This window comes from Phoenix dactylifera, chromosome 1 (genome assembly GCF_051530095.1).
Source record: "Phoenix dactylifera cultivar Ajwa chromosome 1, Ajwa_hap1_PhDact_Kaust_v1.1, whole genome shotgun sequence".
Taxonomy (NCBI): Eukaryota; Viridiplantae; Streptophyta; class Magnoliopsida; order Arecales; family Arecaceae; genus Phoenix; species Phoenix dactylifera.
Window position 1 is genome coordinate 9461736 of NC_143190.1, and position 14054 is coordinate 9475789.

At 43.3% G+C, this 14054-nt stretch overlaps 1 protein-coding gene across 3 annotated transcripts; it reads right to left on the reverse strand.

Moving 5' to 3' along the window:
• Positions 1–9636, reverse strand: LOC103699568 (protein OSB1, mitochondrial-like). 3 transcript variants are annotated; one of them, XR_005506426.2, is made up of 6 exons: positions 9134–9631; positions 8840–8978; positions 8642–8726; positions 2767–2873; positions 633–1341; positions 1–515 (listed from the first exon to the last, which is right to left on the reverse strand). XR_005506426.2 is itself a non-coding variant. In XM_039114285.2 (5 exons), the coding sequence occupies exons 1-5, from the start codon at positions 9523–9525 to the stop codon at positions 1153–1155; spliced, it is 912 nt and encodes a 303-aa protein (XP_038970213.1). In that variant the 5' UTR covers positions 9526–9636; the 3' UTR covers positions 1–1152. The 3 variants fall into 3 exon arrangements, 1 of the variants encoding a protein (XP_038970213.1); XR_015977389.2 differs by having other exon boundaries at positions 1–511; positions 9134–9599; XM_039114285.2 differs by having other exon boundaries at positions 1–1341; positions 9134–9636.
• Between the last annotated feature and the right edge of the window lie 4418 nt (positions 9637–14054).

Here is a 14054-nt window from a genome sequence, read left to right on the forward strand (position 1 = left end):
TTGCAAAAATATTTTGGTGCACTGAATCCAAGATAGCTGCTGATCTACCGACAACTTTAAGAAAATGTTAATGTACAATGCAGATAAAAGGAACTAAAAGACAAAAAAAAGAAGAAAGAAAACCTCAATCCACATTATGTAGCAAATTAGAACCTCAAAAGAAACTGCAGCTCCTGAGCTCATATCCGTGCGTGATGCACTGTAGATTTTTCCTCTCATTGGATGACTCCAGACTGGTGAAAATAAAACTCATAGAGACTCCCAATCAATAACCATGTAACACGTTACCGCAGCCTTCCATCTTTCTTATTCCTCTGCTTCGCTTTCAGTGAGCTCTCTGATCTTGTCCCAAACTCCCAGAAACTGCTGTGCCAGAACTAGAAACTCCCAAGCTATATCCCATTCCACATTTCATAAGTATGCTTGGGGTCAAGAGTATTGGAGAACCAGATGAGTCCAGGCTATTTACGCATTGGTAATGACAGCAGGCATCATAATGAGTGCAATAGATCTTCCTAGATAGAAGAATATATGGTATACATAATTAACCTCCAAAATCAAATAGCCATAGAAAACCAGATGGGAGACTAAAAAAAAGGAAATCCAATTTGAGGTGACAATGATGCACTAACCTTATGCCCACTAGTCACTTATCCAGGAAGTCTTTCTTCTGTAAACGTTTCCACCTCTATTACTGGGATCTCATGATTTTCACAAGACTATCACCATAAACCTTAAGAAATGGTCACAGAATTACCTCATCGTGAAATGAATTGACATAAAGTCCCTCGGTTTCTTTCAAATGCAGAATTTAATGCTCCTTGAAGGTACAACAGCAATGCTTTTCTGCCGATAACCAAGTAACTGATGATCCCCATCATATTTAAGACTACAAGGATTACTTGGAAGATAGACCCCCATTTGAAACATGAACAATGTAGTTAATACATAAATAAACATTGACGACCGAGTTACCAAGTGACAGAGACTCTTGGACCATCTCTGGCAAAGGAAAAAATTCACCAAGTAACCTACAGCCAATAGGCTGGTTTAAGGTATATCTCTGAGCATAACTTGCCAAGCAGACATTGATCATACAAAATTGTCATTTGGCATATAGCTATCAGGATCCCCAATGTAAACCAAGCACAACTAAAATGGTGCCAAATCATCACTGTACATGACAGAAATAGTAGAGCTTGTCCCATTATCTTGGAGAGAGCTCTTTCTTGAGTCCAAAATAGCCAACTGAGACTTCACCCAAGGTGGGTTGTACTTTGCTTCAATCCACAGAGCCTCGCCAGTGTGCTTGTGCTTGAAATCTGGATATTTAGGGCTTTTCTGTAAAAAATGGATTTTGATTCCAAATCAGATAATTTAACAAGGCTGGTTTTCACAAAGGATAATCATAGATGCACCAAAAGACAAAAAATAAAAACAATTTGCATGCCAAAAATATTTTCCTCATAATTATATATAGAGGAGGCCTTTAATGTTCCCGAGAAAAAAAAAACTAAACTGAGAAGGGAGTGGGTACCCACTAGAGCTTTCACCAACTAATAAGACACTCTGTACTAGAATGCATGGTGGGACATCCAAGTTGATTAGCTATATTCTTTGTGCATTGACATATCCTACATTACAGCTCACTTCAACTCAGCTCAAATAAGCCTTAATCCCAAGCTTGTTAGGGTTGGCTCTATGAATCCTTTTTGTCAAGGTCGGCGGAACCGATATTTGGCACCGTATCGGTTTTCTGGTGCCATGAGTCGGTACGGGCTGTGTCAGACCTGTATTGACAGAGGAGACAGCATGCAGACCGTGGGAGAGAGGAAAAGAGAAAGAGAGAGAAGGGGGAGAGAGGGAGGGAGGCCGGTGGAGAATGGCATAGGCCGGCTGAGGCTGCTGGAAGCGAGGCCGCGACCGGTTCTCTTGTTTCGAACGGCCTCAGCCAGCCTCCGATAGCCCTCCGCCGGCGTCCCGCCCTCTCCTTCTCCCTCCCTCCCCCACTCGCTCCCTCTTTCCTTCTCCTTCTCCGGCTCCGGCAACAGGTTTCGTTTTCGTTGCTGACCCCATACCGGTGAGCCACCGATACGGCTCACCAGTACGGTTTGGAACGGCCGGAATCGCCTGATTCGGAATGGTTCCGCCAATCTTGCTCTTCGTCCTTATCTTATAGTACATATAAGCCAAAATTCAAGTAAAGTGAATAGGTTCCAGAACTATGAAAATATTGGAATGCTGAGAAACTGTTAGCATAGTAACCACCTGTTGCATAAGTAACGAGTATAAGAAGCAATTCAATATTTTTTACAAGCAATCTGGACATTGACACCCAGCATTGGCCCTTCAAGTACAAAGTACAGACTGCACAGTTTCATATCAGGGTCAAAACGAATAGGAACTGAAAAAAGAAAATTTTTGCATAAAGAAGACTATAAGTATGAAACATAGTTTTGAGTAATTGATGACTTCCTGGTCATCAAACCCCTAGTGTGCTTGTGATTATAGATGTATGTGCATGTGCAAATGCATACACATGACACAAGCATAGGCTAGTTGTAGATAAACCCTTTAAGAAATCTATGTTGCATAATTAAATGTCAATGGATATAACATGTGCATGAGTATTCCAATTTTGCTTTTGAGATATATCATATGCATCAGAGCCAATAGCACACATTCATAGCATATATAGCAATACATATGCACACAGGAGTCTGAGCTTATCTGTTGATAGCTTAAAATAAAAGAGCATTGTTCAACCTTATTTTTCCTGTTATCCCACCAATCCATTGGATTAACAAAGAATGCTTGCCATAGCTCTTCAATTGAAGCAGAAGAATAACTCGCATAATTCCCAAGCTTTGCCCCTTCAACACCACAAAAACAAAGAGTAAAGACCATAAATCTTACACATAACTATCAAGCCTTACCTCATCTTTATGCAGTCAGCTTCGAGGCATGAACAAAGTATGAGGATGTATTACTACCTATATTATGGGTGTAATGGTGCCTGAAAACCCCGCAGGTCGAACCGATTATTTTCTAATAATCAGGTTATAGATTCAATTTTATTTTAAAATTATCTTATTAGACCAAAGTTGAATTCTATATATAGGATACAAATTCTTGTAATACATATAGGTAGATAAAGGAATATAAAGAAATTCGACTATATGACTTAAATTGCTTCCTTTTCTCCATATTTAGATTTGTACTTTTTAAAGGCATGCTCTCCTTAACTATTGTCCATTGCTACCAAATCCTAGCTAACACTTACATTTCAATTTCTTTAAATAAGATCAAATATAAATAGAAACGTAAATCTTTTCATAAACCAATAAATCACTCCTACCAATTATTATGCTTGTTACAATTAATATTTTCAAGTCATAACTTTACCAAATAATATTTTCTACTTATAGTAGAAAAACTATGAAAAAGTAATAGCATGAAGAAATTATGACTTATATTCAACTAGAATTGAACCCCAAAAAACTAGAATCCAACTATTAATTGAGTTTAGATTCAAGTTCAGAGCTTATGCATTTTGATGAATGTGAACCCAAACCTACACTCCATTTCCCTTATTTAGGATGCTGATGTAGCATGGATCTGACCCATTTACAGCCCTAAACCTGATGCCAACCCTCCATAAATTGTTGCCATATTCCTGGTCTGAGAAACTTAAAAGGTTCTTTGTAACATATGTAATTAAAGGGCACATCAGGCACTGTGCTTTCAGCCAATGAGCTTAACTACTAGATGCTATTTCGACATAAGATAAGGCCTACCATAAAATCTACTGACAGCAGGACCATAGGAAATCCCACCTTAATATTGAGTTATTGACATTATTTCCATAGTCTAAGTTTATGCAGCCATAGAGCAATTCTTTGGGGCACATTAGACCTGTATTTGCAGGACCAAGAAGATAAAGTCTGACATTTTTTTCTATACTGTGAAATTTCGAGACCAGATGCATGGAACTCCTATTGTATGGCACATCCTCTCCCAATGACTAGTCAAGAAACATTGTTAATTACCTCTTATGATCACACAGAATAAGACCTCCTATTAAAAGATGAGAACCTTCCCAAAAATAAATAACATAGAAAAAAGGAATAATATAAAAGGGAGAAATATTTATGTATTACTTAATTCATAAATCGCTACATAATGGTCTCATGGTTACATGATCAAATGGAAATATTTTAAATTAACATTGCAATCAGATGATTAAATCTAGTTGTAGCTTTTACTTCGTGTTTGAGTCTTTATCCTTTTGTCGATCGTGTGTCTCGAGTTTTTTGCACATCGAGCACTTGTGATGAGCATCTGTCTTTACTTCTTCACAAAGAGTGCCTCTTCGGCAATTTTCGTATCTCCTGCATGTATCCCTTAGCAGCTTTGCCCTCCCTCCTTAGGATCGAAGAATAGATAAAACCTATCTTATTTTAATATGAAGCGATGGGATTTACCTATTTGAGGTGGTATTACACTCTATCTAGTCGAGAAAGTTGGCTGAAGATTAAAGAAGCTATCAATTAAGAAACATGTGTTGTTTTGAGAACCCGACCGATTTATCTCAAATAGTGGACTTATCCCATAAAGGTATCTTATCTTAAAAAAAAAAAAAAAATCTGTAGATGAAACATTCGAGTCATGTATCCTCTAGAGGGAAAAACCAATTTGTGTTCCTAGAGGTGCTCATCCAATATTTATCGAACTTGGAGAAAGAACCGATTTAAGTTCCTTAGAGAAGTGGTCAATTATGGCATATGAATCCTTAGAGGTGGAACCAGATCTAAGGCAGAGTCTATTTGAAGTAGACATGTTAAATGAGGTGAAATCAAGGTCCGCAAATCAATATTGGGAGTTATATTGGCCAGCTTCTAGTTTGGTATGGTATTGGGATGCATTGTACCAACTAAATGCATATCAGAACCAGAGGAAGGAAGAGGGAAAGAGAAGGCAAGAGAGAGGGGGGAGAGAGAGCGAGGCAAAGAGGGGAGAGGGAGTGCAAAAAGAGGGAGGGAGGGATGGAGAGGGAGAGAAGGGTACCCAGCATTGGTCTCGTCATTGTTGTCGTTGTCATCGTTGATAGTGGTGGCGGTAAAAGTCGAAAACCCTAGCAGCAAGAGTCTCAACCTTGAGAAGGATCATGAGTGAGCGCTCATGCAAGGCGAGCACGATCGAGCGAGAATTGGGATGGGGGGTGACGGTTTGGATGAACCATCCCTTGAATTAAGTCGAACCGCTTAGAACTGTATGGAACTGGGCGATTCTGCTCGGTTTGAAGTGGTTCAAGCCAATTTGAATAGAGTCCCAACTGAACTATTGAATCCACCTGGTCCTACATCTATTCGGTTCGATAATGCCCTAAACTGGATGGTTCGGGTTGGTGGACATTGCCCGATACTAAGTTGAGGCAAAGAATTTGAGATAAAGCTGATTTGAGGCCCAACTTGAGATGGAGGCTTGTTTTTTAAAGCTGAATTATTTATGATACAACAATTTGAGATGTATCACTTGATCAAGGCACCGTAAATAAATAATGTCTCAATAAATGCCCCCATGATCAGATTGGTGTATACTTATTGAACATTGTTTCAATCAGTGTTTTATTTCCTTATGCTTCCCAAATTAAGAGACAATTCATTGTTTTGAGTCCTGCATATAATAGGATTTAGCTTAGCTGCTTTCCCATCTCAACTTACTTCCCAACATTTATCGGCATATCTTGATTTGGAAATCTATTCAAACACCAATTTGAAACCTTTTTAGACCCACATCTGTTCATCACTCCATGTCAGCAATGGAATTTTCTGTTGTTGTCCTATTAAAAATCCAAGTTCACCCCTACAAAACTTAGCAGCACTTTGTCCATGAGATCATAAGGCTGATCTTTAACATAAAAGGGCTTTGCATAAGATACTCTATCTTGAAGAGTAGCAACTTCAATTCTAAACAGGTCCTGCTTTGCCACTTGCTGGCTTATTCCCTCAAGACCCAGGCAGGAAGGTTCAAGCTCCAATGTACTGGCTGCTTTCTCTAGTGGAAGCAGTCAGCAAGAAAACAATTGAAGCTGATTTCTTTTCGGCAACATGAGTGTTGGTGCTATGAGGTTTGTCCATCCAAGCTTCTGTTTATTACTTTCTTTGCAGCTGTTTGCATTTTAAACACCCAATACGTATTGTTTGCTTCTTATCACTTGATTTGATATTGGATATTGACTCCTTGTCAAGCTTCTCCTGAGATTTCCTTCTTCAAGCTTTGTGTTTTCTTTTGATACTTGGTGCTACTCTGTTCTCTAAACCTGAATTTTAGTTATACGCATAAGAAGTGTTGGTAGTTATGCCTAAAGGCCATCCTTTTTTCTCTTTGTTATCACTTATTGCTTGGATGTGCAGATATAGGTTCTGAACTGACAAAGACTTTTCATCATGAAATGAAATTTCATTGTTTATTTAATTCTTGAGTCCTTGACCATAAACCTGGAATTCAAATGCCCTACTCTTGAAACTGAGACCTGGGTATGGACCTTAGCTCATAGATTTAAAATATTAGATTCCATGCTTAAGACCGCATGAAGCTTGTTTACTGCAATTAAGTGTTCTTATATTTATTCCAGCTTAATAAAATTATATATTAAAGTAACAGAGTTCTGTGACAATTATCCAACTGAAAGTTATGTAACCAACCAAGCATCCAGCTGGAATATCGAAACTTTGGGGTCATATGGTCAGCAAGCTGACAATTATCCCATTCAAGCTTTCCATATAGAGTATATATCTGCTGAAATTTATTCATGTGAACTTATTTATCTCAAAACAGTGAAGCTTAACAACAAGGTTGGCGGAACCGTCGCCAACCGTCCCGAACCACCCGGTTCGGGGCATCCCGAGCCGTACCAATCGCAGATTGGAATGGTTCCGGCGACGAAAATGAGACCCGCGTTGGAGGAAAAGATAGAAAAAAATGAAAAGAGAGAGAGCGGCGGAGGAAGGGAGGGAGGGAGAGAGGAAGGAAGAGAGAAAGGTTGAGGCCGGCCTCCACGGTCGGCCGGCCGGCGGAAGCCAAAGAGCCGCCGCACGGAGGGAGCCGCAGGAGCCCTTGTTCAGCGGCTTCTCAGCAACTCTCCGACCTCCACCTCCTCCACACGGCGGCTCCCCGGCCCTCCGCCAGCATCCTTCGGCCTCCCCCTTCTCTCTTTTTTTTTCTCTCTCGTTCTTCCTTTCTCCCGCCTCTTCTACTGTGTCGGTACGGGCCCGGCACGGCACAACACGGATCCGTACCGACTTGTCCCGCCGGGCAATTAGTATGGTGCTTGATATCGGTTCCGCCAACTCTACTTAAAAATAAAAACCTTTATGTAAATCATTTGACCAGCTATCAACTAGCAAAAATATGTTCCTATAAATTTGGCTATGACAAAGCAATAAGAATCTTATATGATTTGTAAGCTAGTGCCCAGCTACCTAAATTTGTTTGCTCCCTCAATTTGTTTGAGTAAAATTTTAAAAACCAGCTGAAATTTGTTTTATGAATCCCCAGAAACTTCATGTAAGGATTAAATAGCCAGGTAGCTGCATTTGAGTAATCAAGTAGCTGAAATTATTTCCAGCAAATCTGGTTTTTGAATCATATATCTAACCAGCTGAGACTTGTTAATTTGCTGGCATAACTATGTAGCTGAGACTTGTAATCTTGCTTGCCACATAACAATAGCCAATTTGCTGAAACTTGTGGCCTTGCTTGTTGCCAAACAGTGAGAGTTTTTAATATAAACCAGCTATCTGTGTTTTCTTTCAGCCTGAAATTTCTTCCAGAAATTTCCCCCTTTTTGAGACGTCATATGAAAATTTGAGTTTATCTTATAAAGGCATTTTATTTAGAATTTTTCAAATTTAAGACAAATTGACAATCCTCAAATCATGATGAGTGATCCAAAACAACTTTCATGTAAATGTCATCACTCAGCATGAAGGATCCCTAGTCATGCCAAGTGATGCCAAAAAGTTTGATCACTTATCATGGTTTGAGGATCTTCCATTTGTCCTAAAATCTGAAAATATAAGATCAACTCACACTGACTTGACTTGAGGTGGTGGCTTGTTTTTTAAGCTGAATTATATATGGTATGACCATTTGAGATATATCACTTGACTGAGGTGCTCTAAATAAATTGTACCTTAACATATATTGGTAAGGATACATACATATTATGTCAACATAAACCAATATATGTCAATGAGATACCACCCGATACTATGTCAATATATCAGCTGACATTCTAATCATTCTAATCTTTCTTCTAGTATCTTAGAATGGGTTTATTAATGATTAGATACTAAAATCAATGATAGCAGTGGTTAAACTTGAACTTACAACATCAAAAATTATTTTAGTATCTCAATCATTATATATCAACCAAGATCTCAATTTTTTTTGGTTATTTAAGATTTCGTTAGCCTTTTATTTTAGCCAAGGTAAACTAGTAAATTGGTTCATCTAGGTACAGCTCACTTAACAAGTAAAACCTTGTTTCTTGGCACAAGGAACCCACATGAATTTGAGAACTTACCAGCCCTACTACTCTTTTGGCTTATCTTAAGAAAAAAAATACTATAAGTACCTGAGACCCCCGAGTTTGCCTGAGGTTCATACAACAATACTGGCGGGAAGTTTCTCTCAATAAAATTCATCTGCTGAACCACCACCTGCCAGGAGACGAGCACCATTTTAGAAGCGTAGAATCCATTATCAACTAAACAAGAACATGCACTGATTGGCAGAAACTGATGCGGTGTCAAAGAAGGAATTGAAACAGAACCTTGTAATAAACCTGCTGATTCTCATCGTCTCTTTCGACGACATCTGACACAAGCCGTCCAGAAACATACACCTGGTGACCCTTCTCCACATGCTGAAAGGCTACATGAGCCAGCTCATCCCAGAATGTTAGATTGATCCTGAAGCACAACCCAACACATAAATCAACAATTCCATAAGAATATCGTCGAACACCTGGACTGCGGCCTCGCGAACCCAAAAAAATTCATTTTTGGTTGCTTGGCGAAGATAGACGGAGACAATGGTGGAAGAAAGCGAGAGTGCTGGGGTCTACCAGCTGGTCTCCGAGGGGGATTTCTTGACGCCGAGGCGGGTCCAAGCAACGACCTTTCCGCTGCTGAGATGCTTGATTTGGATGGGCGCCCCTACGATTCCGATCAGACGGACGGAATTGGCGAGCTCCTTGCTCCAGGGGATCTCTTGGGGCCTCGGGTGGACCACCCGCGCGTGCTCGTAGTCCTCATTGCCGCCGCTAGAGCATCGGATGGGGAACAGAGGAGAAGGGCCGCGGAACCCCGGAGATATGGAGAACTTCACTCTACGAGGCGAAGACAAGAGAGAGACGAAGGTTGCCTTAGGGTTATGGTTAGGGTTTGGGGAAGGGGAGATGGAGAGACGGGATTTTAGAAGTGGTGTTTCAAGATGGCAGGGGGTGGGAAGAGCCATTTCTCACTATAATTTCTTTCGGCTAGTTCCGCTCTCATTAACGCTTCCCATACTTTATAGCCGTTTTTAAGGTTCTCCCACTCTCTCTACACCGGCTGCTCATCCTACTCTAATGTAGATTTAGCCAACCAAATCAAAAGTAAGAACCTGGCACAATGGTGCTGGAAGGACCTTCTGGTAAGTCCAAAGGACCTCTTGAGAATGTTGCGCTGTATAGATACCCAATCGGTAGCTCGGTTTGTCTCCCAATAAGCATGCACAACCTGAAAGGTGCTGCATCCTCCCAATATCTGTCGAATGTCATGAAGTAGAGGGCTCGCATCCTTCCTCCACCTCTCCTCTTGTATCCAATCTCTCAATGTGGCTGAGTCCTCCTCTAGGATGATGTGCTCCACCTCCAGCCGCCGGCTCGCGAAGGTGATATCCTCCCAAGCAGCCCTGAGCTCCACCCTTGCAACTGATAACTCGACGATGCGTCGGCCTCCCGCAGCAATCAGCTGTGAGTCGTGGCACCTGATCATGAACACCACACCTACTCTACCTCCTTCAGTGGCCACACTACCATTGAAATTCACCTTGAGATGGCTATGGGTTGGGGGCACCCAAGAGACAAGGATGAACCTGGGCACTGTACCAGCAGAGTGAGTATCTCAGATATCCCCAACTATTCCAGATGAAGTCAATATAGTGGCCTGGGTGAGCTCAGCAGCCTGTAGAGTGGCTCTTCCCACTACAGTCCTCGGTGGCACCCACCAGTCTTCAAAGACCCGAGCGTTCCTGTCCAACTAAATATAATACACCACGTAGGCGCGGTGATCCCCCGCTCTATAGTCCTCGGGCTCTGCATCGCCTCCCTCTTCTGGAGTAGAAGATCATCAGTTGACCGAGTGGTCCGTGGCAAGGTACAGGCAACCCTGCTCCAGATCTGTGCTGCTCTCGGGCATCCTAGTAGAACATGGCTGATGGACTCCTCCACCTTCGGGCACCACCCATAGCACGGAGTGATCTTGATACCTCTCCCCACCAGCACGCTCCTCATAGGAAGACACCCCCATGCCACCTTCCATAGGAATAGGGCCATATGGGGATGGACATGCATCCTCTAAATCCACCTACTGTCCATCTGCCTGAACGCCGCGCCACCCAGTGCCTCATGTAAGTCCGAGGCCCCCACTCATCCTGGAACTACCTGTGGCGGCCCACACCAGTCTGTTCGCCACCTCCCCCATGGGTAATGGCATGGCCAGAATCCTCTCCACCAGCTGCTTCCCGAATGCCTCCTTAACCAGCATTTCACTCCATCTGCTCTAGCCCAGCACAATCAGATCGCTAACCCTGCAACCCTCCAGTCTCGCAAAATCCACAAAAGTCGGTGCTCAACATAACGGTTGCTCGAGAACCCAGCTATCCTCCAATATGTCAATGGATTTGCCAGTACTGACCGCCCATCTCAGCGCAGCAAGCACCCTCGGGGCATAGGAACATATCTTCCTCCAAATGTGAGAGCACTGCCGCCTGGACTGAAAATCTACCGTTGATGTGTGAGCTCCATTCTTGGCTCTCAACAGGGTGCACTATAGACTATCAATTTCCAGTAAGTATCTGGCCGCATGCCTCGTCCCCATCACCTCCCGCCTCACCACAAGGGACTGGATCCCCAGGCCCCCCGCCCGACCGGCTGACATACTACCTCCCATGCCACCAAATAGATGCCACTTCTGCCCTCATGTCTGCCCCACATGAAGTTCCTGAATAACTGCTCTAGGGACTTCAAAAGCGACACTGGCACCGTGGTGTTCGACAGCAGAAATACGGGAATCGAGCTAAGTACAGACCGCACCAGTGTCACCCTATCCATCATCGATAGTGCACCCATCTACGAACCCTCAAGCCTCTGCTCGATGCTAAGCTCAACATCGGCACAATCACCCACTCGAAGGCGACGACCTGTAATGGGGACACCCAGATACCGCATGGTACCCACCTGCTCCGCTACACCTAGTATCTCTTTAATAGCTGCCTTCACCTATGGCTTGGCCTTCAGGCTGAAACTAATTGCTGACTTGGCCAAGTTGACTTGCTACCTAGAAGTGGCACAGTAGTCCCCCAATATCCTCCGAATAGCCCATGCAGCCTGCCTTATAGCCCGCACCAATAGCAAACAGTCATAAGCAAATAGAAGGTGTAATATCTGAACTGGCTCTCTCCTTGGACAATATGCATCCAGAATCTAGGTCTTCTAGACAACGCATCCAAACATAAGATGAAAAGCAATAGAGATAAAGGACACCCCTGCCGCAGCCCCACCGAGGACTCGAAGAAATGTGTAGGCGTGCCATTAACCAAAATGGCAAAGGAGGAGGACCTAACACAACCCATCACCCATCCAATCTAGTCCTCATGAAACCCAAAACTCACCGGTGAACTTTGTAGAAAATCCCATCGCATCCTATCATAGGCCCTCTTCATGTTTAGCTTAATTACCATAAAGCTCCTCCAGCTCGGGTCCTTGTGCAGATCATGCATGAACTCCTGGGCAATCAGAATATTATCGATGATGCTCTGCCCCCCCTATAAAAGCTTCCTGCTCTGGGCTGATGAGTCTCGGTAGTAGCACTCTCAACCTGGCCACTAATATTTTGGTCATAGCTTTGTACAATGTGATGCACAAACTGATAGGTCGGTAATGGCACGGCTCCGTGATATCCTATCTCTTCGGAATCAGACTGACAAAAGTCCTCTTCCAGTTAACCGACATCATTGTTGCGCTGTAAAACTGCTGAATAGCCTCGGTCACATCTCATCTAATCACTGTCCAATACCGCCTGAAGAATAAAGGAGGAAAACCATCTGGCCCTGGGGCCTTTTTCTTAGCTAGGGACCAAAACGCCTTCTGAATCTTAGCAATAATCGGCCTGATCAGGGCTGCATTATCTTCCTACGAGACCCTGGTCATAAGGGGCTATATAGCCTGCAAACTCCCACTCCCCACCTGATCCGTCCACCTAGTACAGAAAAATTGCTCAAAAATCCCCTTAATGTCATCCGAGTCCTCTGTGCTCTGACCATCAGCTCCCCTCACAATCCTAATCTTGTTTCTCTGCCTCTTGATGATCGCCGACCGGTGGAAAAATTTAGTATTCTTGTCACCTTCTCTGATCCACTGTATCTTAGACTTCTGCTTCCATAATACCTCCTACTGCTGGAGAAGAAAATCATGCATAGATAATTGGCTCCTCAGCTCCCCCATCTCCCCTTCAGTCAATCCCCCCCTTTGTTCCTCCTGGGACTGCCACACAGCTATGGCCTCCTCAATCTCTTATACCTTTCTAAAGATATTTCTCACCTCCTCCTTATTCCACCATTGCAGACTTCTTTTTGTAATCTCCAGCTTCTGAGACACCCTGTACATAGCCTCTCCCTTCACTAGCACCCTCCAAGCCTCCCTCATAATTTCCCATGATCTGGGGTAAGATAGCCAAATCTTTTCAAATCTAAAGGGGCATTGATATGGAACTGGGACAGTAGTACTCACTAGTAGTGGGCAATGATCTGATGCAATTCGGAGCAGATGGATCACCTGGTGGTGCGGGTACCTCTGGAGCCACCCTGCTAGGGCAAAACTTTGTCAATCCTCTCTCACACTCTAGCACAGCCCTACCCGTTATTACACCACGTGAATCTCAGGCCTACAAAACCAAAGTCAATTAAGCCAATTTGAGCAATGAAATCTTGGAACTCCCTTAATTCCCTCTTATTAGTGAAGGCCTTCCCTCCCATTTTTTCCTGCGGGCCATCAATAATATTGAAGTCTCCTGCCACTATTAAGGGATAGCCCTGCTGTGATAACCTCGTAACTTCCTCCCACAACACCCTTCTTTCTCTGAACTCCATGCTTGCATAAACAACTGCAAGAACCCACAGTACCCCATCGCCCTTCGAGATCACCATTACTACTTGTTGCTCGCAAACATGGAAAACGTCCAGATTGCAAACTCTTCTCCTCCACATGGTAACTATGACGCTGGACAAACTACGAGATGATGTGTGATCTTCAGCGACCACCGAAGTAGCAAAGTTTGATGGTAGTCAAACTGGATATGGAGAGAGCTTACGGCAAGATCAGGTGAAGTTTTCTTTAGCGGGCACCGGAGGCATTCGGTTTCCACAGGCAGTGGATTGGATTGGTCATGGGGTGTATCCGGGGGCCAAAGTTTTCTATCTTGGTCAACGGCACACCGTCATCTTTTTTCGAGTCCACCATGGGGTTGCGTCAGGGATGTCCCTTATCCCCATACTTGTTTATTATTTATGCTGACATTTTGTCCTGTGCTTTGCAGAGAGCGTGCGTCAGCCGGGAGTTGAAGGCCAATGTTCCAGCACCGGGGGCTGGACCTATTTCCCACTTACTCTTTGCTGATGATTGTTTTCTTCTAACCGGGGCGCGGATTTTTGAGGCACAGGTCCTTCGCAGGGTGTTGGCGGGCTACTGCATGGCATCTGGCCAGAAAGTGACCTTCCTGAAGTCA

Bases quoted from the DNA above. Each gene is read 5' to 3' on its own strand.
- LOC103699568 (XM_039114285.2), bottom strand. From the start codon at position 9,525: ATGGCTCTTCCCACCCCCTGCCATCTTGAAACACCACTTCTAAAATCC. The intron at 8,727-8,839 runs GTTCTGTTTCAA...GTCTCCTGGCAG, and splicing joins ATCAGCAGGTTTATTACAAG to GTGGTGGTTCAGCAGATGAA. The intron at 1,342-2,766 runs GTTGAACAATGC...CATTTTTTACAG, and splicing joins GGGATAACAGGAAAAATAAG to AAAAGCCCTAAATATCCAGA.